The sequence below is a fragment of the Canis lupus genome, chromosome 1 (assembly GCF_003254725.2).
Source record: "Canis lupus dingo isolate Sandy chromosome 1, ASM325472v2, whole genome shotgun sequence".
Classification (NCBI taxonomy): Eukaryota; Metazoa; Chordata; class Mammalia; order Carnivora; family Canidae; genus Canis; species Canis lupus.
The window spans coordinates 21,039,673-21,067,567 of NC_064243.1; the positions used below are offsets into that span (position 1 = coordinate 21,039,673).

The 27,895-nt window shown below is 37.8% G+C and overlaps 1 protein-coding gene and 1 long non-coding RNA gene across 16 annotated transcripts in view; one reads left to right on the forward strand and one right to left on the reverse strand.

Annotated features, from left to right (window-relative positions):
• Nucleotides 1-27,895, forward strand: part of LOC125755445 (uncharacterized) — a 51,051-nt gene that overhangs the window by 10,689 nt on the left and 12,467 nt on the right. The window contains exons 3-5 of the long non-coding RNA XR_007412045.1: nt 947-1,080; nt 1,550-2,027; nt 2,362-2,488. This is a non-coding gene — a long non-coding RNA (uncharacterized LOC125755445). The remainder of the gene's footprint in view (nt 1-946; nt 1,081-1,549; nt 2,028-2,361; nt 2,489-27,895) is intronic.
• On the reverse strand, nt 697-27,599 carry POLI (DNA polymerase iota). Of its 15 annotated transcripts, none has more exons than XM_049112580.1 (11): nt 27,446-27,597; nt 25,626-25,736; nt 23,389-23,553; nt 20,598-20,750; nt 17,963-18,199; nt 16,038-16,216; nt 14,783-14,874; nt 12,258-12,388; nt 4,304-4,435; nt 3,776-3,981; nt 697-1,787 (listed from the first exon to the last, which is right to left on the reverse strand). In XM_049112580.1, the coding sequence occupies exons 1-11, from the start codon at nt 27,558-27,560 to the stop codon at nt 966-968; spliced, it is 2,343 nt and encodes a 780-aa protein (XP_048968537.1). In that variant the 5' UTR covers nt 27,561-27,597; the 3' UTR covers nt 697-965. The 15 variants fall into 15 exon arrangements, 11 of the variants coding, with proteins under 11 accessions (XP_048968537.1, XP_048968543.1, XP_048968547.1 ...); XR_007412034.1 differs by lacking the exons at nt 697-1,787; nt 4,304-4,435 and adding exons at nt 4,903-5,086; nt 6,467-6,518 and having other exon boundaries at nt 3,844-3,981; nt 27,446-27,599; XM_049112594.1 differs by lacking the exon at nt 697-1,787 and adding an exon at nt 6,467-6,518 and having other exon boundaries at nt 3,955-3,981; nt 27,446-27,599.

The window sequence follows — 27,895 nt, forward strand, 5'->3', positions numbered from 1 at the left end:
TTTGGCCCAGGGCGCGATCCTGGAGACCCAGGATCAAACCCACGTCGGGCTCCCGGTGCATGGAGCCTGCTTCTCCCTCTGCCTGTGTCTTTGCCTCTCTCTCTCACTGTGTGCCTATCATAAATAAAAAAATAAAAAAATTAAAAAATTAAAAAATAAATTTTGAAAACCTTATAGACTAGCCCGAAGGAAATGGACTTCTTCTATTACCTACATTCTGAAAAACCTATCATGGTGCCTTTCTGGTGTCCATCCTTCCCTTAATCTACCTGGATGGAGAGTTCCTTCTAATTGTCTACAACATACACACTCCTGCCCAACTTCACACTGGCCCCTGCCACACCATGCATTCGATATTCACTGAGTGCCTCCTCTGTACTAGTCACTGTAGCAGATTCTGGTGTATACTCAGAAGCATTCGTTGCATATACATTGCTTTGGTATTTTTTTTAAAAATCAGATTATTAAATGGTACACAATACTTCAGTCATAGATATCTGTATTTTTAGTAGTTGGCAGCAGAATTTCTTATCTGGAAGTTTCCTAATGGGCTGAATTTCTTGAGCCATTCCCTATTTCACAGAAAAAAAAATTGTTCTTTGCTACGTCACAGCAATGATTTGCTAGTCTATGTTTTACACACAGATGTATGTCTTTCCCCACCACCCATCCCGATTTATGGGAAATGTACTAATATTAACCATGATATTCTTTTTATTGAAAAGCAATATAAAACAGCTTTAGAAATAAGATAATTTTACATTATTTCTTCTGTTATGAATATTGTTATGCTTTGTCAGAATTTACTTCCCATAACTAGACTTGCTTTTATCTGGAACATTTTATATTGGAATTTCTACATTATTGAATATCTATTAGTGTTTAATTTAGAGGAGCTTAATAAACTGCTAAATCTGAGAACAATGGCCTTTCCTTTGCTTTTTAGACCTTTTTTCTGAACGTGCTTATTTATGTACATTGTGGAAATCTGATCCTGCTCTCTTCCAGTCTGCCAACAGCTCTTTTTGTACCTCTTCTGGTAGTTCATAGAAAACTTCAGGATCAACATCAGAAGGAAAGGTAATTTTCTCATCACTAGAATCTTGCTCTCTATTTTCTTTAAGTCCTTCATGATGAGAGACTGTCACTACTGGTTCCTTATGGCTATCTGTAGAGCAGTTCTTGGAGAAAAGTTGCTCACTCTGCAAATTTGGAAATGAATGGAAAATAGATACAGCAGGGTTTGTATTTGAGAAATGAAATCCTTGAGATTCTTTAGGTCCTTGACTCATTCGTTCATCTTGTAATCTACTGTCTATATAATGTGAATAATTCTTTTGGCTAGATGGAGGAGAGGAACTACTGCTATTTAAACCTGATGTTCCTGGTTCACAGGAAGATACAGACGATATCTGTTTACTATTGGATAAATGATCTTTAGGATTTAAGGGACTATCTTGCATTTGTTTTGTAGAAAAGAAAGATAATACTCCTCTAGAGGCATGTAACGGACAATTCAAACTTCCTTTGCCTTGAACTTTTTCTCCAGATTTTCCAGAAAGGATTTCTTCTTGAATATCTACTGGAAGCTCCTTAAAGACTTCTTGGTCAATACCTTCAGGAAGTGAGCGGAGTGGGAATTCATCACTGTCTTTTTCTTTAGAAAAATCTGCAGTATCTCGTGGAGCCTCCCCAGTTCTTGTACTTTCAATTCTTCCAGATGGTAGAAAATCCCAATTTGTTTCTTTGTCTTTGGGAAAATCTTCCATATGACTGTCTTTCATTTTCTAGGACACAAGAATAACAGTAATTAGAGGTATCCGATATTTTTTAAATATTCATGATGCTGAAGAGGACTATTACCTGACCAACACGTTTCTGTCCTACTCAATAATTTCAATCCTTTTGGCCAATTCCAAACAACGAGAGATGATAAATCCACCACATTAGTCACACTATTGTGTGCATCTTTCTTCACTATTCAAGGGAGAGGTTTCCTTCCTAGATAGTATTGAGCCAGAAGATAGGTATGCATCTGGAAACTTGGAAAGGACCTTAACAATCATGTTTTCAAATTTACAATTCTGTGAATAAAGGAACGGTAGCCTAGAAAAGTAAATGATTTGCCTACAAGTATCTTAAAGATATATATATGCACAGAACATCAAAGGCTAGTTTTCTGAAAATCTCTATTCTGAAGTGTAACATTTAACAAAAAATATATATATTTCTATGGTAAAAATCCAGTATTGATATGAAGATATTGTACTATTTATATTTACATAAAATAAAAATTTAAATTTCAGTTCTAATTAGCATAATTTTTCTATATAAAAATTTTCACTTAAATTTTCCCTCTAGTTTTAAGCACCATGAAAATATATACACAGTCATAAATAACCCAGGAAACATCAACAGTAACTGCAAAAAAAGTCAAAGGAGAAGAGATCTGGGACACTGTATTTACCATATGCCAGACATGTACAAGGTACTTTCATTTATGTTTACCTTCCTAAAACCATTATAAAGACTCTAATTTTGTTTCTACCAAATAAGAAGTAAAAAGTAACTTTTTAAAATTTCAGTTAATAAAGGGAATAAAAACTACAGAAAAAAAGTAATTTGAAGAGACACTGATTATTTCTGTAACAGTATTCTGTTCTCATTTTTAAACTGAAATGTTAATGAAGATATTACTGATATACTGATTAAACATTAAAACAAAGAAAATAACATTTTGAATTAAGAGTTAACTGCAGGCAAGTACAATTTAGTAAAATATGATTATTTCTTAAAGCATCCCATATTTAGTAAGTAGAGATTTGCTAAATGGCCATAGAGTTTTATTTTAGTCACTTGAAAGTATGACCAGCCTCTGCTTCTGTATTGCCACACTCTTAATTTCTACAATTTAGAATGAGTAGTCATTTATCAATCCTGCTAGCAAAATTCAATGTAATTTCAAAACCAAATACGGCAGCCCAGGTGGCTCAGCGGTTTAGCGCTGCCTTCAGCCCAGGGCCTGATCCTGGAGACCCGGGATCGAGTCCCACGTTGGGCTCCCTACATGGAGCCTGTTTCTCCTTCTGCCTGTCTCTCTCTCTCTCTCTCTCTCTCTCTCCTTCCTCTGCCTGTGTCTCTGCCTCCCCCTCTCTCTCTCTGTGTCTCTCATGAATAAATAAATAAAATCTTAAAAAAAAAACAATTTCAAATTTCAAAACCAAATACTTTAACAAAAACATTGGGAGAGGGAATGCTGCTAGCTTATGTTTAAATTAATAGACAAACATTTTATTTCCAATATCTAGCAATATTTTCATATTCATCATATTCCTGTTGCTATAAAATGTTTTAATACTTCCAAAACAAGGAACTTCCAAAATGGTTTTCTCTTGTATTCAGTGATGCTTATGTTTTCTTCTTAGATCACAGTACAGTACTTATGGCTAGCAACCATGATATGATAGGTAATATATACAAGTAAATTCAAACAATATCATCCAAAAGGATCTCTGAATTGTATCAGTGGAACATAAACAGATTTGTAAATTAAGGGACGCCTGGGTGGCTCAGTGGCTGATCATCTACCTTTGGCTCAGGGTGTGATGTCAGAGTCCCAGGATCAAGTCCCACATCGGGCTCCCTGCATGAAGCCTGCTTCCCCTCCCCCTCCTTATGTCTCTGCCTTTCTCTCTGTATGTCTCTTGTGAATAAATAAAATCTTAAAAAAAAATTTTCTAAGTTAACCACACAAATCCAACAAGAGTGTACTTACAAAACTGCGCTTGCCAGACCGTGAAGTTGTTGATAATGATGGTGTCAAATAATAATCAATAGTCCCTTTCTTAGAAGTATTTAGTGCTTTAAGGTTACAGAGGCACACACTTAAAAGAGTAAGATGAAACGGCATCTTCACATTTACCATATTTCGGAAAAGTTTCATAAGTATATCAACCATGGGGGTTATCACATCGCAATTTCCTAAACAAAATTATTTGAGAAGACTATATTTAAGCACATTATATCACAATTAACATGAAAAGCTTAATATAATTTATATTGCTTGCATTAAGAAGTTAAAATCCTAAACAGATATCATTGGGACATCTTGACATTACATACTAAACTGGGACAATCTCACACCAATACTAAAGGCCAAATGAGTTTAAGTTTTCAAAAGATTTGAAATATGGGACTTCTGATTATGCAAGTGTGATCAGGTCAGAAAATCTTCTCCTCATAAAACTACAATAAAACTGGACTTTGTGGGGATCCCTGGGTGGCTCAGTGGTTTAGCGCTTGCCTTTGGCCCAAGGCGTGATGCTGGAGTCCCGGGATGGAGTCCTACGTCGGGCTCCCGGCATGGAGCCTGCTTCTCCCTCTGCCTGTGTCTCTGCCTCTCTCTCTCTGTCTCTCATGAATAAATAAATAAAATCTTAAAAAAAAAAAAAAAAAAAAAAGAACTGGACTTTGTGACTAATGTGGTGACTTTCAGGCCCTAGCATTTGAACAAAAGCTTTGACCACTCTTTGGCTAACCACTAAACTATGCAGACATAGTCTGTCTTCGGCTCAGGGTGTGATCCCAGGGTTCTGGGATTGAGTCCCACCCACATCGGGCTCCCTGCATGGAGCCTGCTTCTCCTTCTGCCTGTGTCTGTGCCTCTCTCTCTCTCTCTCATGGATGAATAAATAAAATCTTAAAAAAAAAAAATCCAAATCCAGAGTTATTAAAATACATTATCTAAAATGTCCACTTTTCAACAAATATTACAATGTATGAAGAAATAGGAGTGTGATTCTAGTCAGGAGGAAAAAGCAGTCAATAGAAATGGACTTTGAGTTGCATTTAGCAGACTTCAAAGTTGCTACTATAGATATGCTCAAAAAACTAAAGGGACACCTATGTGGCTCGGTGGAGTAAGCCTCCATCTCTTGATTTCAGCTTAGGACATGATCTCTCAGGATCAAGAGACTAAGCCTCAAGTTGGGCTCCACGCTCAGCAAGGAATCTGCTTCTCTCCCTCTCCCTCCACTTGTGCACACATACTCCGTCTCTGTCTCTCTCTAAAATAAATAAATAAAATCTGTAAAAAAAAAAAAAAAAAAGAATTAAAGAAAACCACTTTATTTTTTTTATTTTTTATTTTTTATTTTTTATTTTTTTTAAGAAAACCACTTTAAAGAATTAAAGTAAAATACGAGGAGTGCCTAGTATTTTAGGGACCAGTCAGTTAACCATGTGACTCTCAGTTTTGGCTCAGGTCATGATCTCATGGGTCATGGGACTGAGCCTACTTAGAGGTTCCAAGCCCAGCAGGGAATCTGCTTGAAGATTATCTCCCTCTGCTTCTTCCCCTGTGCTCAACACCTCTCTCTCTCTCTCAAACAATCATTTAAAAAAATAAAAATTAAAAATAAAGTAAAATATGTTAACTACCAAAAAAGGAGAATTTCATTAAGGAAACAGACTCAAATATGCAAACAAGCCAAATGGAGAGTCTAGAGTTAAAAAGTACAGTAACCAAAATAAATAAAATCATTAGATGGGCAATAGCCGTTTTGAGATTAAGAGGTGAATTAAGAGAACTTGAAGACAGCTCAATAGAAATTATCCAATCTTGGGGTGCTTAGCTGGCTTAGTTGGTATAGTATAGCATGCAACTCTTGATTTTAGGGTTATAAGTTGGAGCCTCATATTGAGTGTAAAGATTACCTAAAAAATAAAATCCTTAAGGAAAAAGAAATTATCCAAGCTAAAAGAAGAGAAAAAAGACTGAAGAAAAATGAACAGAATTGCACATACCTGTAGGATATTATCAAGCATAGAGACATATGTACAATGGAGTCCCAGAGGAGATGGTAGGGAAAAAAAGGGCAATACTTGAAGAAATAAGAGCCTAAAACTCCCAAAATTTCATTAAAAAATAAATCTACAGAATCAAGAAATTCAATAAATCCCAAGAAAGATAAATACAAAGATTCCACACTTAGACATATCATGGTCAAACTGATGAAAGACAAAAACAGAAAACTCATCACATAAATGAGAATAACAATACAACTACTATTGTTATACCACAACTCAGCTCCAAATTCATCCTTCAGTACCTGCTCTGTGATAATGCACTGGATTCTAAAATTTTTCACACTGAATATGACATTACACATTTTCATTAGAGAACACTGGAAGACTATTAAAGGAGAAAGGTGGCTTCTCTTCCTGGTTCCAATGTACTACCATTTGCTTTTTCTTTCTCCCACTACATGCTTTGTAATACATACGTGTGGGGACATCTAATAGTGTTTTCAATACTACACACATGTAGAACACTCAGTAACTTCAAGCCCTAACCTGAGCTTAGTGACTATGTACCATGGTACTACCCACTCAAATACCATACGTACCAGGAGAGTGCTCCCACTCATTCTGCACACCCACCTAACAGCCTTGACTTGCCTCTAACCTCAGATGGCTGTTTCCTCCAGGTCTTCCTATGCAGGCACCGTATCTTCTGCCTTTGCATTAACAGAATACAGATATCTTCAGCACAACCATCCACGAGCCTCAGCTTGCCTGTATCCTAAAGGGTTGATAACAGAATCTTCCAACACGAACACTGCATACTCCAACACATGCACTGCCTCATCAATAAGGAAACTCCCAATATCCCAACTCCTTCTGTGTGCCTACCAACCAGTCTCAGCTCATCCACAGATCAGAGGATGGTTTTCTCTCTGTCCAATAACTATGGACAAGCTCTGGGGCAGGTAATTCAAAAGATTTCTCCACCATCCAGTGTTCTGCAACCACTCCTTGTCCTTGAGGGGTAGGGGACTTTCCTTTCTAAGTTTGTTCTTCCTTATTAGGTACTTTTCCTCAGTCCTTGGTTACCTCTTAAGAGTCTTCTTTATACCTTTAAAATCATTCCCCTATCACAGTTTAATAATTCTGTGAAGCTTTCTCTATTCAAATTTTTGGTGGTTATTCTCTCCTGACTAGAAGGGGACTGATTAAGAGCTGACTCCTCATCACAAATTATGAAAACCAGAAGACAACAGAATGGTATATTCAAAGTATAGAAAGAGGGATCCCTGGGTGGCGCAGCGGTTTGGCGCCTGCCTTTGGCCCAGGGCGCGATCCTGGAGACCCGGGATCGAATCCCACGTAGGGCTCCCGGCGCATGGAGCCTGCTTCTCTCTCTGCCTGTGTCTCTGCCTCTCTCTCTCTCTCTCTCTCTGTGACTATCATAAATAAATAAAAATTAAAAAAAAAAAAGTACAGAAAGAAAAACAGTCAAGAATTATATCCAGGGGATCCCTGGGTGGCTCAGTGGTTTGGCGCCTGCCTTTGGCGCCCTTTGGTCCAGGGCGCAATCCTGGAGTCTGGGGATTGAGTCCCATGTTGGGCTCCTGGCATGGAGCCTGCTTCTCCCTCTGCCTGTGTCTCTGTCCCTCTCTCTCTCTCTATGTCTATCATAAATAAATAAATAAATAAAATCATTAAAAAAAATTATATCCAGACAAACTGTCATTCAAAAATGCCATATTGGTCGAGTCTTCCACAAATTTTAGTTAGGTAGAATGATTTGACAGTGTTGCTCAACTGTTCTTTTCAAATATAAATAGTGAATTTTCCAGGATAGACTACATGCCAGGCAATAAAATTACACTCAAGAAATCTAGACAGACTGAAATTACTCAAAATATGTTCTCTGATCAACATGAAATTAAGGTAGAAAACAACAGAATGAATTTTGGGAAATCATCAAATCTAAAGCATCTAAAGCACTACTAAAAAGAAATGTGTTTGACAAAATACAGCATCCATTCCTGATCAAAACTCTTCAGAGTGTAGGGATAGAGGGAACATTCCTCGACATCTTAAAAGCCATCTATGAAAAGCCCACAGCAAATATCATTCTCAATGGGGAAGCACTGGGAGCCTTTCCCCTAAGATCAGGAACAAGACAGGGATGTCCACTCTCACCACTGCTGTTCAACATAGTACTGGAAGTCCTAGCCTCAGCAATCAGACAACAAAAAGACATTAAAGGCATTCAAATTGGCAAAGAAGAAGTCAAACTCTCCCTCTTCGCCGATGACATGATACTCTACATAGAAAACCCAAAAGTCTCCACCCCAAGATTGCTAGAACTCATACAGCAATTCGGTAGCGTGGCAGGATACAAAATCAATGCCCAGAAGTCAGTGGCATTTCTATACACTAACAATGAGACTGAAGAAAGAGAAATTAAGGAGTCAATCCCATTTACAATTGCACCCAAAAGCATAAGACACCTAGGAATAAACCTAACCAAAGATGTAAAGGATCTATACCCTCAAAACTATAGAACACTTCTGAAAGAAATTGAGGAAGACACAAAGAGATGGAAAAATATTCCATTCTCATGGATTGGCAGAATTAATATTGTGAAAATGTCAATGTTACCCAGGGCAATATACACGTTTAATGCAATCCCTATCAAAATACCATGGACTTTCTTCAGAGAGTTAGAACAAATTATTTTAAGATTTGTGTGGAATCAGAAAAGACCCCGAATAGCCAGGGGAATTTTAAAAAAGAAAACCATATCTGGGGGCATCACAATGCCAGATTTCAGGTTGTACCACAAAGCTGTGGTCATCAAGACAGTGTGGTACTGGCACAAAAACAGACACATAGATCAGTGGAACAGAATAGAGAATCCAGAAGTGGACCCTGAACTTTATGGGCAACTAATATTCGATAAAGGAGGAAAGACTATCCATTGGAAGAAAGACAGTCTCTTCAATAAATGGTGCTGGGAAAATTGGACATCCACATGCAGAAGAATGAAACTAGACCACTCTCTTTCACCATACACAAAGATAAACTCAAAATGGATGAAAGATCTAAATGTGAGACAAGATTCCATCAAAATCCTAGAGAAGAACACAGGCAACACCCTTTTTGAACTCGGCCATAGTAACTTCTTGCAAGATACCTCCACGAAGGCAAAAGAAACAAAAGCAAAAATGAACTATTGGGACTTCATCAAGTTAAGAAGCTTTTGCACAGCAAAGGATACAGTCAACAAAACTAAAAGACAACCTACAGAATGGGAGAAGATATTTGCAAATGACATATCAGATAAAGGGCTAGTTTCCAAGATCTATAAAGAACTTATTAAACTCAACACCAAAGAAACAAACAATCCAATCATGAAATGGGCAAAAGACATGAACAGAAATCTCACAGAGGAAGACATAGACATGGCCAACATGCATATGAGAAAATGCTCTGCATCACTTGCCATCAGGGAAATACAAATCAAAACCACAATGAGATACCACCTCACACCAGTGAGAATGGGGAAAATTAACAAGGCAGGAAACAACAAATGTTGGAGAGGATGCGGAGAAAAGGGAACCCTCATACACTGTTGGTGGGAATGTGAACTGGTGCAGCCACTCTGGAAAACTGTGTGGAGGTTCCTCAATGAGTTAAAAATAGACCTGCCCTACGACCCAGCAATTGCACTGTTGGGGATTTACCCCAAAGATACAAATGCAATGAAACGCCGGGACACCTGCACCCCGATGTTTATAGCAGCAATGGCCACGATAGCCAAACTGTGGAAGGAGCCTCAGTGTCCAACGAAAGATGAATGGATAAAGAAGATGTGGTTTATGTATACAATGGAATATTACTCAGCTATTAGAAATGACAAATACCCACCATTTGCTTCAACGTGGATGGAACTGGAGGGTATTATGCTGAGTGAAGTAAGTCAGTCGGAGAAGGACAAACATTATATGCTCTCATTCATTTGGGGAATATAAATAATAGTGAAAGGGAATATAAGGGAAGGGAGAAGAAATGTGTGGGAAATATCAGAAAGGGAGACAGAACGTAAAGACTGCTAACTCTAGGAAACGAACTAGGGGTGGTAGAAGGGGAGGAGGGCGGGGGGTGGGAGTGAATGGGTGACGGGCACTGGGGGTTATTCTGTATGTTAGTAAATTGAACACCAATAAAAAATAAATTAAAAAAAATAAAAATAAAAAAAATAAAATAAAAAGAAATGTGTAATGTTAAACTTGAATTATTATAAAATGAGTATAAAATAAATGAAACACCAGGGAAAAAGAAAAATTAAACCTAAAGCCAGCAGGAAGAAGGCAAAACAAAGAGCAGAATTAAATGAAATTGGAAGTAGATAAACAACAGAGAAACCAATGACATCAAAAGTTGGATCTTAAATCAATAAAACCTTTGAGTGAGGCTTACTCAGATAAACTTTGCTAGAATGACAAAGAAAAAAGAATACCTTCATTACCAAAATCAGGAATGAAAGAAGAGACATCACTACAGATCCTACCAAAATTAGAAGGATTACAAGGGGAAATTTTTTAAAAACTAGAGATGAGATATTGATTATGTACCCATTTCCCAGCTTTGATAAATTATACCATTATGCTCTATTGGTTCAAGAATCTTTTTTTTTTTAAGATTTTTATTTATTTATTTATTTATGAGACACAGAGAGAGCGAGCAAGTGAAAGAGAAAAAACGAGCAGGGAGAGGGAGAAGCCTAATCCTCGCTGAGCAGAGAGCCCAATATGGACTTGATCCCTCGACTCCAGGATCATGACCCAAGTTGAAGGGAACTAAGTCACCCAGGCACTTGTAATAAAAGAATATTGACCATTTCATGCCAACAAACTAGACAACTTGAATGAAATGGACACATTCCTAAAAAAATTAAAATTACTAAAACTGACTCAAAATAAATAGAAAATCTGAATAAACCTACAATAAATAAAAAAAATCAAATTCCTATTTTAAAATCTTCCCCCAAACAAAAAGCCCAGGATCATGAATAGCCAAAATAATTCAAAACAGAACAAAGGTAAGGAATTACACTACTTAATTTCAAAACATAACAAAGTATCAGATTGGGTGGAACTGATATAAGGATAACCATACAGATCAATGGAATAAGAAAATCAAGGGGATCCCTGGGTGGCTCAGTGGTTTAGTGCTGCCTTCAGCCCAGGGCATAATCCTGGAGTCCTGGGATCAAGTCCCTAATCAGGCTCCCCACGGGGAGCCTGCTTCTCCCTCTGCCTGTGTCTCTGCCTCTCTCTCTCACCCTCTCTGTGTCTCTCATAAATAAATAAATGAAATCTTAAAAAAAAAAAAGAATAAGAAAATCAAGAAATAAACTACTTAGTTTTTTGACAAAGGAGCCATGACAATTCAAGAAAGAATAATCTATTTAACAAATTCTGTTGGAACAAGTGGATATCCACATACAAAAGAATGAATTAAGCCCCTTATCACACACCACACACAAAAATTTACTCAAATTAGATCTAATTTTAAAGCTTAAAACTATAAATTTCTAAAAGAAAACATGGAGGGGTAATCTATGGCCTTTGGGTTGGACAAAGAATGTTTAGATAGGACATCAAAAGCATTATCCATAAAAGAGGAGGAAAAAAAACATAAAATACAATGAAATACCACTACTAGGCCACAAGAACAACTATAATAAAGGAAACTGACAATACTAAGTGGGAGAGAGAACATGAAAACCTGGGACCCTCATGCATTCTTGCTAAGAATATAAACTGTTATACTCACTTTGGGAAAACGTTTGGCAGTTTCTTAAAGTTCAATTTACCACATAACTTAGCAATTCCAGTCTTTGTAATCTACCCAAGATAAAAACATGTATCTGCCCAAATGCAAATATTCATAGCATCATTTTCCTAAGAGTCAAAAAAGGGAAACAATCTAAATGTCCATAAAGAAGTTATCTTGTGCCATATAATACATTATCATAGTTTTGTTTTCTTTGAACTTGGGAAACCCTATTAACTGCATCTTTTAAGATTTTAAAAATTTATTCATGAGAGAGACAGAGAGAGAGAGAGAGACAAAGACAGAGACAGAGACACAGGCAGAGGGAGAAGCAGGCTCCATGCAGGGAGCCTGACCTGGGACTCAATCCCGGTTTTCCAGGATCAGGCCCTGGGCTGAAGGCGGCGCTAAACCGCTGAGCCACCCAGGCCGCCCTGCATCTTCATTTTTACTATCTATAAAAACCAACACAGTTTTCCTGTGAAAATTCCTGATAGAATGAAGGTATTTAATAGCTCACTAACTCCCTGTGAAGACCCTACAACTTTGGATCATATTTCTAATTCAAAGTTAGTTCTTTTAAGAGTTCAACCTGCCAATTAAATTATTAGAAAATTAGCCCATACCTGTCCCCAACTTCTGAATTATATGTGATGGAATAGGGCACTGACGACTCTCACGGCTACAGTGATTCTCAGATGAATATCGACGGATTATTAATCTGATTGTATGTGGCTTCCTTCCATCTTGGCATACTCTAAAAGTTAAGAGAAAGGAGAAACAGGAAAGTAAAGTATTACCTAAAGATTTTTTTAATCTAAGAGGTATCAAATTTAGTAACTGTAACAATTATAAACATGGTTGATAACTAGGCAGTAAGCAGTAAAAGGCCCTGAATGGCCCAAACAAATTACACCAAGCGTATGCACCAAAGCTCTAAAATCTTAAACGTAGAGCTCTCAGACCTTAATCAGAATTGAGTGAAATCAGGAAAAGAATGGAAATCAGATATAACAAGTCATTTTATAATCAAATACAAACATCACTAAAAACAACTTATTAAAATCAGCAGGAAATTTAAGAAACTAAGAGACTTGTTCACTGGCAGAGGCAAATATGTGAAATTTTTATACTGAAAAAAAAAAAAAAAGATTACAAAAAAGAAAAAAAGGTTTTAAATTAGATAACTTTTGTCAAAGAGCACTCCCTGAACAGACACAAGGAACAGGAATATCACCATTATATGGCAAATAAGAGCAATGACTTGAAACATCAATTATAGGGGGGATCTCTAGGTGGCTCAGCAGTTTGGTGCCTGCCTTTGGTCCAGGCATGATCCTGTAGTCCCGGGATCGAGTCCTGCATCGGGCTCCCTGCATGGAGCCTGCTTTTGTCTTTGCCTCTCTCTCTCTCTCTGTGTGTCTATCATGAATAAATAAATAAAATCTTAAAAAGAAACAAAGAAACATCAATTATATACTAAAGACATACATGTACATGTGTCTTAAAAAGTGTTCCATTTAAATGGCCTTGGTTTTAGCGTTGAAACAAAGGTTTTAGTGAGAAAGAAATTCACTTAAAAAGCAGAAAATCTAATTACTGGAATAAATGTCATTAAAAAATAATATTTTCCTTTTTATATATATGGCAATGCACTAAAAAATCACAAACATAAAATAAAAATATTGTACACTGTTAAACATACTCAAATATTTTGAACTGGAAAACTTGGATTTTTGTGATAATTTTTTATCACAAAACGTCTTGATTGCTGCCTTACTAATAAAATATCTTACATGGTTCCTATAAATGTGTTACTAGTTTAAATATCTTCCAGTTAAACTTCTTCTATGAAGTCCTTATATAATTTAGAGTGTGACTTGGTTTATAGAACTAATTAAGACTTATTAGGAAAAGGTTATATTCTAAGCAAGCTTAAACTAGAGGGGAAAATACATTCACACAAGCACAATTTTTTTTTTGGCCAGTCACTTAGATGGTATTATACCTCAGTTACTGAAGAAGAGGGGATAGAAAACAGAGACACGGATAAATGGTTCATACTTGGTAATTTACAGGTTTAGAGCACCTAGCCTCATTTCTGTGTCGATTCTACAAATATAAGAGCCTACAAAAATTTTTTTGTAGTTTCTTTACGGGCAGAACTCTTTCCAAGGGCCAGGCATTTCATAGTAGTCTCATAGTAACTGAAGCCAAGCAGATGACCCAGTTTCAGGAACATACTCACAGGCCCAGCCTGAGTTATATCACCGAAGCTAGGTCACTCAGCCAGCCCCAGTCGTGTGCAGCAAATGATGAATGCATGGCTCTGCTCAAGACATGAGAACCACACAGCATGTGACAGTAACGCTGTAGGAAATTTTACCCCATTATTTTACTGAGACTTAGAGTCATCTAAAATCCTTTTTCCTCAGTCATAGTTAGCCATCCTACCCTCATTTACAGAAGCACAGCTACTCTAAACTGTTAGGCCCCTGCCACCTTATCCTGAGAAGTCTAAGAAATAGGAGGAAGACAGACAATACTCTTCTATGGAATACTGAGAAACAGATATATGATAGTAAAGGAGCATCAGAAAGCTAAACATCTTGTTTGGTTTATGCTATGCTATTTGTATACTCATAATGCAGCTGACACGTTCATTTATTTACAGACCAGGGCCCTGCACACACCACACTCTGGCTGCACACACATAGCCTCATTTAGCTATTCCTTTGTCTGAGTCTATCTTCTTTCACATAGTCTGATGCAAAGGAGATATGAGGGTTCGTCTACTTTCTCCATCATGTGCTCTTCACAATTTCCTATCCTCAATCATCACAAATTTCTAAGTGTAGAGATTCTAAATATCCATAAAACCCTCTTAGGTAACTGTGAGCAGCTTAAGAGCCACAGTATAACCACAATGTTATTAAAATTAAGACTAATGAAAATGAATTATATTTAGTTATGAGCGTCTATTGCTATTTTTTGCAACAGTTTATATTGTAGAGAAATTCAATGATAAGCGATCTCTCTTTACACTGTTCAGTCTCCAGTTAATCTATAAATTTCAAGATAGAATATCAACTATACTTTCTAGATACTCTATACAGAATATATAGAATGATATGGCAAAATGGAAAATCACCTGTTCAAGAGACTGGCAAGTAGTTCTTCAATCTTATTTTTAACTTCGACTTCTGATGAACACTTTTTAAATGAATCTTCTTCACTAAAGGACTACCAAAGAAGCACAAATAGGGATTATTGTAAACCAATAAGCATATCCAGTTATAAGTGTGCATGCCAAATATTCAGAATATTCTTTATTAACTTCCTTCTTGTGCTTAATTTCAGCCATTTAGTTCACTTTTATTTTATTTTATTTTATTTTATTTTATTTTATTTTTTAGGATTTTATTTATTTATTCATGAGACACACATACAGAGAGAGAGAGACAGAGACAGAGAGAGAGAGGCAGAGACACAGGCAGAGGGAGAAGTAGGCTCCATGCAAGGAGCCTGACGTAGGACTCAAACCCAGGACCGGGACCATACCCTGGGCTGAAGGCAGGCACCAAACCGCTGAGCCACCCGGGTGTCCCTAGTTCACTTTTTTATTAACTCTTTTTATCTGCAAGTTACTGTACTCCACTAGAAAGTATCCAGAAAGTCAAGAAAATTATAAAGCTCTAGTACCAACTCCAAGCTTTACTTTACAATTACAGTGAGGCTCTTAATCTCCTAGCACTTGAATTTGAGTTTAACCTTAGACACGTTATTTAACCTTTCTGAAGTACAGTACCCTCATCTTTAAAACAAGAACGGGAGAGTGGGTAGCACTACCTACCTCGAAGCTTTGTTGTAAAGATTAAATGGACTAAGGTACATAAAGCACTTAGTAAAGTGCCTGTCACATAGGAAAAAAAAAAAATCAGTGTTAACTGGGTGATTATACCTGTCTTCATTTCCTAAATCATTAGACTACTCGGAAAACAAGATTTCTTAAAAATTAAAATATTTTGCCTAATATATGCAATATGGGCTGTAAGTAGTATTTAAGCAAGGTACCTAACTTGAGACAGAAATACGAATTCTTAGATTCAATTTAAAAATATTTACTAATCTAGGGATGCCTATGTGGCTCAGTCAGTTATGCATCCAACTGTTGATTTCAGCTCAGGTCACTTGATCTCAGGGTCATGAGTTCAAGGCCCACCATAGAGCCTACTTAAAAAAAAAAAATTTACTAACTCAATAAACTAGTGTTCTCATAGGATAGAGACCAATACTAACCTAGTAAGCAAATTAGAATAATAAGAACATAGTACTAAAGCCAGAAATCTTTATCTCAAATAATGTGGCAACCAGTACCCAATTAAAATAAAATCATTATCAGGTACCTGAGGTGGTCCTGAAGGTGTCACAGGAGAGTTATCCTCTCCAAAACTGAGCTTCTGGATACGCTGAGCAACTGAAATTCCTAATTCTTTTTCTAATATTTTGGATGAAAAGGTTTGAAGATCATACACACTACTGATACCCAGAGCTTCAAGACGTTTGGCAGTTTTATAGCCAATACCTAGACAAAAAGAAATACGTACAGTGTTAGAGTAGCTTTTCTTCTTAAAATAAAGCTAATTAAAATATTACATACACACACACACACACACATCTTTAAATTCCATAATGAATATTTCACTAGGATTAAATTTTATTGAAAATTAGGCTATCCTTCTTCTGCTCAGGACCTCTTATATGAACCACTTCAGAAACCTCACAACCCTAGTACAACGTAATAAATATGGAGACAACCAAAAAATGCTGTCTTGATAAAATGAAATGTTTACCACCTGTTACATAACACCTTGGAAGTATTCAAGAATAATGGTTATTATTCATGCAAAGGAAGACTGTCACTACAGCAACAAAATTAATTAGCATGTGCTAGTCAGCTAACCTGATTCTTACACATAATATCACACATTTATCCACAAGACATATCTGGCAATATTTACTATCCCAAAATAAGATCAAGGAAGCAAACAAACAAAAAAATCTACTCATTAGCAAAACTCTTATCAAAAGTTCTTGCACTAAAACTCAGTCAATACTTTATCACCCTGAGATACTCAGGTAATTAGTACTCCTTTATTTTTCTCATTAAAAAGAAAAATTCTACAGTATTTTGATTTCCCACCACAGTAAAAGTAGTAACTGAAAGGCAATGGATGTGGAGGAATATTTTTTTTTTTTTAACATTTAAGAGAAAAAAAGAGCAAGAGCAGGAAGAGCAGAGGATAAAGGAGAGAATCTCAAGGAAACTCTACACTGATAATGGAGCCCCATGCTGGGCTTGATCTCATGATCCTGAGATCATGACCTGACCCAAAATCAAGAGTCAGAGGTTTAACTGACTGAGTCCCCCATGCCCCCGTGGAGGGGAAATTAGTAGTGTGTCAGATATTTTCATAGCTGAAATAAAAGAGAGCTGGCAATCTGGCAATAAGAAAGAAAAGAGAAAGCCTATAAAAATAAATAAACGCAAGTACTCAAAAAGTAAAGCCAAGTAATAATGTCGTATGAACGGTATACAGTCCTCAATTTATTACAACCTGATGTAGTCAGAACACAGACTCAATGTCATCCAGAAAACTTCAAGGTACACAATATTAATGACAGCAAGGCAGTGTACAAAACATTTTGTAATCACACAAACATGGGTTAAACAAATGAAGTTATGACATCTGAAGGTTCAGCCATCTTAGAAATTCACTTCCACAGAATTCTAACATCTTACGCCCTAGCAATGCCGTAGAAATGAAGTTTAACATATCCTTCATTAATGGTCTATAAAACCGTATCTGGCCGTCAAAGACAGAAATTTGCCCCATGACCTAAGGTCACTAATCCCCTCAAGAAAATTAGTTTCCTCATCTTTAAGACACGAACTTGGCCTCAATGCTTTGAAGGGCCTCTTATAGCCCTAATATTTTCCATATAATCCCAGAATAGTTAGTAAAAGGCCAATGCCCCCTCTAGATGCAGTGTATGGTCTAGGGATACAAAGCAGGGATTAAAAATAAAGGACTGTGTTTCCAGGTTATAAGTTTCATGATCATATTCAAACTATACAAAAAGTGGTGAAACTAGAAAAGTACTTTCATAGATTTCTTAACCCAGATTCCCTAAAGAACATTAGGGTTTTGGGTTTTCTCCAAGAGCCAAGTATACAGATTCTAAGAATTAAGAACATTTAAGTATGATTTTTAAAATTAAAAAAAATTTAAGAAAACTAATGTATATTTTTCAAATATAAATGTCTTACCAGGCATTTCCTTTACATGGTTCAAGCTCTGAATGAGAACTTGAGAACTTTCAGGTAGTAAGACTGTTTGTTGATTTGGTTTAAAAACACCAGAAACTAATTTTGCCAATAATTTATTAGAAGCCACTCCAGCACAGCCAGTGAGACCCAGTTGATTATACATGGCTTCCCGCATCTCTGCTGCAATCTGAGATCCAACAAGTAATCTGATGTGCAAGATGTCATGCAGGTTTATATCTACAAAAAAAGCAAATATCATTAAAAGTCACCACAAAATTTTTTTTTTGCAAATGAGTTTAAAAAGGGCATAGGGCTTGGGATGCCTGGGTGGCTCAGCAGGTGGGTGCCTGCCTGTGGCTCAGGTCAGGATCCTGTCCACATTAGGCTCCATGTGGGAGCCTGCTTCTCCCTCTGCCTTGCTCTCTCAGTCTGTGTCTCTCATGAATAAATAAATAAATCTTTAAAAAAGGGGGAGGCACAGGGTTTAAACTATATCCAACCCTTTTCTCCAACACCACCATACTGTCACCCACTTAACACATCTCTTTGATTCTTCATAGTAATCCTGTAAAGTAAATAACTTCCAGAAGTGAATTCCTAGTGCCTGTGATAGTGAATGCATGCTGGGAGTGCTTAATGATTAACAGATTGTGAAAACTGATCTCTCATTAAAAAAAAGTCCCTACTGACATTGGTAAAACTTTTACTCATGTTTAATCATAAGCAAGCATAAAAGTAGAAGTATTACATTAATAAGAGCTGATATTACAGCTTTAAAGGTGTGAATCTAAATTTTACACACACTACCTATATGTGCTACTGAAAACAATTCTTAATCTGTATGTAATTTATCTTTTATGAAAGGTATATGGAAATTATACTGAAACATTTTCTTCAGGGTGAAAATGGTATTAGGATTATATGAGGCTCTCCTTATCTTCAGGAGTATTTACAGATGAAATGTCATGATGTCTGCAAGTTACCTTTAAACAGGTCATCAATCAACCAACCAATCAATAAAGAAGGAGCAAGATAAAGTAAATGTAGGAAAATAACAATGGGTGTATCTACAAGGAAGGGCATAGTGTTCTCACTGTATTACTGTCAACTTTTCTGTAGGTTTGAAAAAAAATTTTAACAGAATCTTGTGAGGAAAGATTCATAAAGAATTAGATATCTTCTCTTTAGGATAGAAAACCTAGCTCTCGGGATCCCTGGGTGGCTCAGCAGTTTAGCGCCTGCCTTTGGCTCAGGGCATGATCCTGGAGTCCCAGGATCGAGTCCCGCGTCGGGCTCCCGGTATGGAGCCTGCCTCTCTCTCTCTCTCTCTGTGTCTATCATGAATAAATAAATAAAATCTTTAAAACAAAAAAAAGAAGAAGAAAATCTAGCTTTGTAATATGTTCTAACAAATACTGTATTTGCTTTAAAAATTATACGGAAACCTACTTAGAACCTTCTATTCAGTCTTTATAAGTGACATGGCACAAAAGATGTGAAAAGCTTCATGTCCTCTGCTAGAAGAGAATTGTAGCTCTACCCCTTTTCTTCTTTAATATCAGAATGGCAGAAAACTAGACTGGAGATTGATCACCAGCTCTCAAAAAAGCGATAAGAGGACACATATGCTGAGACCTAGGAGCAAGAAGGTCAGGGCAAGTCTTACACAAAAGCAGAGTAGCATGTTTTCCATGGTAGTATGATTTGGAAGTCACCAGCAGAGTTACAAGGTGTTTAAAGTTTAATAGATATTCACTGGGGCTTATTGACACTTATTTTCAAATGCAAATATCTCTGGAAATACCATTAGTCATTTATACTTTAATATGTGAAGGAGATGGACCATTCTGTTTTCTTGCTAAGAGCTGGCAAAGATTGTCAAACTGACTGAATATGAGCTTGCAAAAGATGGCAGGTAGGCCTGGACAAGCTTCCACAGGGGTAACTCAAGAACTCAGAGAGCAACATAAGTGTCTTGATGCCTGGGGGAATAGAAGGGAACAAGCAGAAGAGGCAACAAAAAACAAATTCAGTTTACTTCAAATTTTTGCTTAAAGACAGTTTTAGGAGAATCAAAAATTTTTCTAAAAAGTCTATTATCATGGCAACTCTTATAACTTAAGGATGACCTAAGGAGGTATGGCTGTTAAGAAATGGTAACACAGGGCAGCCCGAGTGGCTCAGCGGTTTAGCGCCGCCTTCGGCCCAGGGCGTGATCCTGGAGACCTGGAATCAAGTCCCACGTCGGGCTCCCTGCATGGAGCCTGCTTCTCCCTCTGCCTGTGTCTCTGCTTCTCTCTCTCTCTCTCTGTGTGTCTCTCATGAATAAATACATAAAATCTTAAAAAAAAAAACAAAAAAACAACAAAAAAAAAGAAATAGTAACACAAAATGTGTCAAAGAAAAGAAAAGAGCATGGAGCCCTAAGCTACAGATCATCAAAATCTCACTTTCTGCCTACTTAATATGGAATAGCAATATCTAATTTTAGTCATTTGAGATCGATCACTGAAATATGCTGTACCTACAACAAAAGCCATAAAATTTTCAGAAAGATAATTCAACTCATTGAACTCACTGAATTCAGTGAAAAAATTTAGGTACTTTTAGTTATTAAATACAAGAATTCACTTACACTGATTATTATAAACATGACCTGACACCGTCAGTGCTGAAAGTTCATCACTTTGAAGTTGCTGTAGTCTCTTCTCAACCATTTCTGTTAGATCCACAAAATTTTCATCAAATCCAAGTCTCTCAACAACTGGACTAAATTCTTCCAACAACTCTAAATTGAAATAATATTGGTACACAGATGTTATCTAAAGTCCTAACTAAAATATAGATTCAACTATTTCGTGCTTAAAAATATATCAAATATGTTAAAGGTTTTATGTATATTCACACTTCCACAATATCTTTAATAAAGTTTTCCACTGGGACGCCTGAGTGGCTCAGTGGTTGAGCATCTGCCTTTGGCCCAGGGCGTGATTCCGGAATCCAGGATCGAGTCCCACACTGGTCTCCTTGCAGGGAGCCTGCTTCTCCCTCTGCCTGTGTCTCTGCCTCTGTGTGTCTCTCATGAATAAATAAGTTAAAAAATAATAAATAAATAAAACTTCCAATAATTACTGAATAAAAAAAAAGTCACTTAAGTTTCAAAATATACAATGCAAAATATTGATTAGTCATCTCCCAGCTTATTACTTAAGAGTAGATATGGATCATGAATTACATATCTTCAAATGTCCAGCACCTAACACAATACCTTGTCCTTAAGTCAAATGCTTGCTAAACTGAACTGAACCAAAATTTGAAATAAATTCAAAATGACAATTAATTTTTATTTTTTGGATTAAAACTAGTTAACTCTGAAATCATTGAGAAGAATTTTCACTTCTCTGAATCATCTACTGATACGAGCAGGATGGCAGAAAACTATTAGTCCCTTCTTATATAAAAATGCAGTTCTCAAAGTTCTATAAATTCATAAATTCATAAATTAAAGTACATACAGATCATTTTTTATATAAATAGTAAAAATATCTCCATTTTATTTATGCCGACTTGATAATATCCAGGGAAAACAATAATGATTAATGTGACCTAGTGACCACCAAAAATCCCTTCCAATCTACCTAGAGAAAACCATTTATCTGAGACTGACAATGTTTGATCACATAAAAGGATTCTACTGCATTTCCCTCAATTTCTGCAATTTGTTTCAAAAGCATATACTATATAAGAAAAATAATGGATAATTTTTAAGTAAGCAGAAAAGCAAATTAAACACGGGACCATGCACAAAGCTGGTGGATCACTGAGCACTGATTGATTATATGAGTTCTATTACTAGGTCACAGGGATAAATCATTATCCTATTCCTGAAGTTAATCTCTTTTTTGCTGTCAAACTTCATGAACAAGATGCATTTATTAAACATACAAGGCCAAAGAGAGCAGTTTGTAATTAGAGAAAAAACTATCTAGACCAAAACATATAAAAATATACATAGTAGAAAAATATAAAATAAACAAGATTATATATTATAAATAGCTCAGAGCTAAATTCAGTATAGGACTATTAAGCCATTTTCCTACTTCAACTCAGAAAATACTATGAGAAAATTAAGAAAATACTTTTTATTAATGCACAAATCATGCTTAGAATATTTGTCATTATGTAATTACACCAACATGGAGCTTGAATTCACCATACAGTATATATCTCTAATTTCAAAAAATGTTTCTAAGTACTTTTTTATAAAAGTATAATGCTTTGTTTCTACTTTTTCTCACATTCTTTATTTTTTGCAAGTATGATGGACATAAAACAATCTCTCACTAATTCAAATTTCCTTAGCTACTAATGAATTTGAGTATTTTTGTCCCACATAATTGTGGACATTGGGTTTGTTCTTTCTGTCAACTGCCTATTTATATCTTTCATCCATTTTTCTTAAATATCTTTTTTTTGTAAATTTGAAAGGGCTTTGGATATTTAACACTTTCATCTGAAAACTGCTCCAATTTATAAAAGAACATGCAAAAACAATAGCAAAAAAGATGAATAGCTGATTCTTATACGTTTTTAAATTATTATATATTCGCAATATGCCAGTACAAATGCATTTTCATTTTTCCTATAATTTACTAAAACTCTTAAGATTCAAACCCAAATCTTAATATGGAGGAGTTTATCTATACTATAATATTTAGTGTACATATACACGTATGTATACAATCCAAGAAAAAATGAATATACTCATTATTTTGTCTAATAGTTCTTAACAAATCTAGTTTTTAATTAAGTTAATCAAATATCAGAGAAGCCTCTCCCAAATATCAGTGCATCAAAGTACAGTTATTTCCTCATAATTCATTTAAATTTGGTATTTAAAGGGCAGGCCGGGTGGCTCAGTGGTTGAGCGTCCACCTTCAGCCCAGGGCGTGATCCTGTAGACCTGGGATCGAGTCCCACATCGGTCTCCCTGCGTGGAGCCTGCTTCTCCCTCTGCCTGTCTCTCTGCCCCTCTCTCTCTCTCTCATGAATAAATAAATCTAAAAAATAAATAATAAATAAATTTCGTATTTAAGTTTAAAATAAAAAAAAGTATTTTACTTTCTTTGGTATATCTTTCCATTATCTTGTTTCCAAATCTTATTTTACATTTTTTCTCACAGTATATAAATATCAGTCATAAGGGTCTCCAAATTTCTCCCAACTATACATTTTTTGTCAATATTGCTCATATAAAGTCATCCTCTTATGTGTATAAAATGTTTTTAAAACCAGGCAAGATCCAAAATAAAAGTCATTAGCAAACAAAAGTGATTTATGGCATTTTACTAATTAAAAGACTCATGTAGTGAATGGGCATCCTATATACAAATTAATGCTGAAAGTACATTGCCCATGATCTGTACCTGTAACCTTATATGACATCTCTCTGTAACGAGTCAAGTCTTCTCCATTAACTAACACCAGCTGTGGACATTTTTCTTTTGCATCTCTGACATTCATTAGTTTCTTAACTCCAAGTTTCCTAGCTTCATAGTTGCAGGTAACTACCAAATATTTCTGCTGAACGCCTATAAAAAGTAAATATTTTATGAGAAAACTGAGCAGGATTAAAGAAATATTTTAAAATAAAATCTACTAATTCCTTATTATAAGTTGTAATGCAATCTATTTTAAGAATAAAAAGCTCTACTCATTTAAAAAGCAAATCCTCCATTCATCAAAGTTTTATTAAGTAAAATTCAACAAAAATTATCATAAATCAGTATGTTCTCTGGAGTCTTCAGTGAAAAGATACAAATAAAATCCTTCTAGGATTTTTTTTTCAGACAATACAAACCAGATTGATTTACATTGAATTAACTCGCTCTATATAAAGTGTATGCCATATTTCACCAAAAAAATAAGGCAGATGAAAATAACTGAGTACAATTAATTACTGGTTTCTGCTAGAAAAACTTTCCAAAGAATATAAAGCAACGTTCTGTTACAAGTGTCAAACTACAGTAATCATTAAAGATCTCTCCCATCCCCAATAAATGTAATTACCAAACTGTTCTTCACAGTAATTAGCTGAAAATATTAGACAGTGAGGCATCATTAATAGGCCTCCTCCTTATCAAAAATGATTAAATTATGATCTACAGATCATAAAAATTGTAGCTTACTAGTGGTGGCTTAAGATTGATGAAATTAATTTTCTCTTTACACAAGTTGACCACTTGTTTGCCATTATAATAGTAATGTTCATCTAACATACGTAAAACGCAAACAGGTGGGTGAACGAAAAAGGTTACGTCCATTCCACCAATGTCAGACATTTGTTTCTAAAATATTATAAACAGGGCAAGAAACGTTATTTCATATAAAGATTTTTGATATATCAGATTGTGCCCCAAAACAGAATCTCTGGGTCAAAGTAATTTAAGAGTCATTAGTGAACTATATAAAAAATAGGACTGGTAACTTGAACTAAAAAAGCAATCTCTTAATACAGAATTAAATTAAGGTAGACTCACCACTGTATGTCACCAGCCCAAAAAGTCACACATTCGGTGAGCATAACTGAAAGACTACTTTTGTTTTCTCCTAGAAACTTTTAGCATCACATTTCTCACTTCCAGATAATCATTCATTCCTGTGTCTTAATCATACAATAATTTTTTATTGAGCATTATCTACATAGCAGCTTTGTGTTATACTGCTACTAATTACAAATGCCTTTACGAGAAAACTTACATCCTCCAATCCTAACTCCTTGACGCCCTTGGGAAAGTTTAAATATCTTAGACCGGTACTGGCATACTAAAAACTAATCATCCCTTTGTTCAACCAGGCTGGGTTGAACTGGGATTTATCAAAACCAAACTAGGCACGAGAGGTTAGCAGCTGGTGAACCAGAATTGCCCTTTATGTTTATATTAAAAGATAAAGTCTTACTACATGCATAAATTTTTGGAAATTTAAATGACTTTTCCAAATACAAGCCAACATAGGGATCCCTGGGTGGCTCAGTGGTTTGGTGCCTGCCTTCGGCTCAGGGCGTGGTCCTAGGATCCCGGGATTGAGTCCCGCATTGGGCTCCCCGCCTGGAGCCTGCTTCTCCCTCTCTCTCTCTCTCTCTCTGTCTCTCATGAATAAATAGAATCTTAAAAAAAAAAAAAAAAAAGCCAACATATTAATAAGTAAATTCTCAACATAAAATTTCTCTTTGCCTTTTATTCAAAATGATACTTATATTTTTGTGAAAAGCTTACACCCTATATGCCTTAAGTATTTAGGGGTCTGTTCAAAATCCAACTGTTGTGCAATTCAAGAGTTAATTTCAAAACTGGATAGATGAAAACTCCACTAGAATGTAGTAAGACTTTGAGACAAGAGGATTATAAATTTCATTGAGAACAAGACTGCAAGTTTATTATGGTCTTTCTGTTCACGTTCAGTTGGCTATAGTACTTGTATAAAATCCAGCATTTATTAAATAGGGCTTATCAGTTTCACACCTGGTCGTGAGAGTTTACAAAGTACCTCAAGAACTGCTTCCAAAATCTTTAATAGGATTAACAACTCGGAATATAATCAACATAAATGAAGAGCTAGCACTCTTATACAAAAAGGAATTATTGCTAACGCCCAGAGTTACCTAAAGGTTTGCCCTTCAGTTCGGGGTTGGAGATCATTTCTACTTGTGCATAAAAGCAATCCAGGTCCACGTGAACTATGACTCTGGCTGGAGGGCCTCCTTCGGGCACCACTTGACCGTGAACCAATGCGCCACATGCAAAAAAACAGAGAAATAAATATATTCAGGCTGCTGGTCGTCTCTGAGTAACCGTCAGTTCTTTAAAAAAAAAAAAAAAAAAAAAAAAAAAAACGGTAACTGAGAAAGAAGAATGCAGAATGACTTTTTTTTTTTTTTTCCTGGATTCATGGGTCAATGCATCTGAAAAAAAAAATCATAGAGATGAAACTGCACGTGCAGTCGGGTCTCCAGTCCTGTTCAGCTCCTATTTCTTTGTGGACTCTTACTGCTCTCAGGCTCCTCGCTACCTGGAGGCCGAAAATCCTATCCTGGTCGATAACGGAAGATCCAAGAGGCAATCCGTTGCTTGCAAGTTTATGGTAAAAAAACAAAACAAAACAAAACAAAACAAAAACCCATCTAGATTAAAGCCTAAGGGGCAGAGAAGTTCAAACGCTGATTTCAACCAACTAAAAAAATCATTCAAAGTAGCATGGCCTTAAATCAAAAAAAAAAAAAAAAAAAAAAAAAAAATCATAAAGACACAAAGGCAGAGAAGCCAGGCCATGGCCCCCAGGCCTCCCCCTAGGTACCAAGGGGAACAGGCCCGTCTAGTTCGGGGCTGAATCCGCAGGGTCTAGGACCGCGCCTGGCATCTAACAGGCTCCCGATAAGAACTCGTTAAATGGGAAAAGAAAAAAAAATAATAACTATTTCTTGAATTTTAAAAAGGAGCTCATGTCCTGGGGTGGGGAGGCGCGGGGAGGGCGCAGGGCTGTGCAGCTCTCAACCGGTTAAAGGGCGACGCGCTACCGTGGCCCCGAACGGGAACCCGCACTTTCACGGGGAAGCCGGCGGAGCTGCGTGGCGTCTGTGCCTCAGTTCGCCGCTTGGGGCCTGCGCTCGCTTCTCCGCCAACTGAGCCCACACGCACCGCAGCCGCCCCGGCCGCGCGCTGCAGGAGGCCGACGCGCTTCTGCGGCCCCCGGGTCCCGGGATCGAGTCCCGTGCCGCGCTCCCCGCAGGGACCCTGCTTCTCCCTCCGCCTCTCTCTCTCAGATGAATAAATAAATAAATAATCTTAAAAGAAAAACAGGGGGGCGGCCCGGGTGGCCTAGCCGTTGAGCATCTGCCTTCGGCCCAGGGCGTGACCCCGGGGTCCCGGGATCGAGTCCCGCATCGGGCTCCCTGCATGGAGCCTGCTTCTCCCTCTGCCTGCGTCTCCGCCTCTGTGTGTGTGTGTGTGTCCACGAATAAGTAAATAAAAATATTTTAAAAAAGAAAAGCTTTTTAAAAAAAAGAATTAAACGTGTAAAGGGGGAGCGGGTAGGGGGTGCGGAGAGCAGCCTGGCGCCGGGCCGGGGTGGGCGCTACGCAGCAGAGCCCCGAGGTCGGAGGCGGGATCCCCCAACCCGAGGTCGCAGGCGGGGGTCCCCGAGGTCAGAGGCGGAGCACCCCCCCCAGGTCGGAGGAGGCGGGGTCCCCGAGGTCGGGGGCGGCCCCGCGCATGCGCCCGTCCGCAGCGCCGCCCGCCCCTCCCCTCCCCTCCCGTCCCCTCCCCTCCCGTCCCCTCCCCCGCCCCTCCCCGCGGCACTGCAGCGCGCACGCCCACTCGAGCCCGAGGAGGCCACGCCGCGGGCGTCGGGGTCTGGGCCGCCCAACGCCCAGCCACTGACGGCGCCCTCCCTCGCCCCCGCCCCGCCCTCCTCATTGACGCCGACCGAGGCCGCCGGGCTCCTCCGGCGCGGCCGCCGCGGGGCTGCAGCCCGCCTCCCCCGCCTCCGCCGCCTCGTCGCCGCCCGCTTCCTCCGCGGGCCCCGCCCGCCGCTGCTCCATGTCGCCGGGGCCGCCGCCGCGCTGCTTCCGGCCGCCTCCGGCCGCTTCCGCCCGGTCTCCAGGGAAACCGCGCCCCGCCCCTCCCCGGCCGCCACGCCTGCGCAGTCCGGGCCGCCGCGGGCTCGGCGCGCGCTGGGCCCACGTGCCGGGCAGGCCGGAAGGGCGGGCTTTCAGGCCGAAACAGCTTTTTTTGGTTTTTTGCTTTTGTTTGTTTTTGGTGAGATCTTTGGAGTCAGGCCCATCGCACAAATTTAAACGTTTTTAGTCTGACAAAGAGGCCAGCCCGCTCCCCGGATAACTTAGCGAACTGGGGCCCCGTGGGGTGCTGGGCGGAG

What these genes read in the sequence shown, in the direction of transcription:
- POLI (XM_049112580.1), bottom strand. Translation starts at nt 27,560, where the DNA reads ATGGAGCAGCGGCGGGCGGGGCCCGCGGAGGAAGCGGGCGGCGACGAG. An exon ending in CCATGTAAAGGAAATGCCTG is followed by an intron (nt 16,217 to 17,962) that starts GTAAGACATTTA and finishes CTTTTTGTCTAG; the next exon opens with GTATTGGCTATAAAACTGCC. An exon ending in CACCTTCAGGACCACCTCAG is followed by an intron (nt 14,875 to 16,037) that starts GTACCTGATAAT and finishes CTTCTTTGGTAG; the next exon opens with TCCTTTAGTGAAGAAGATTC.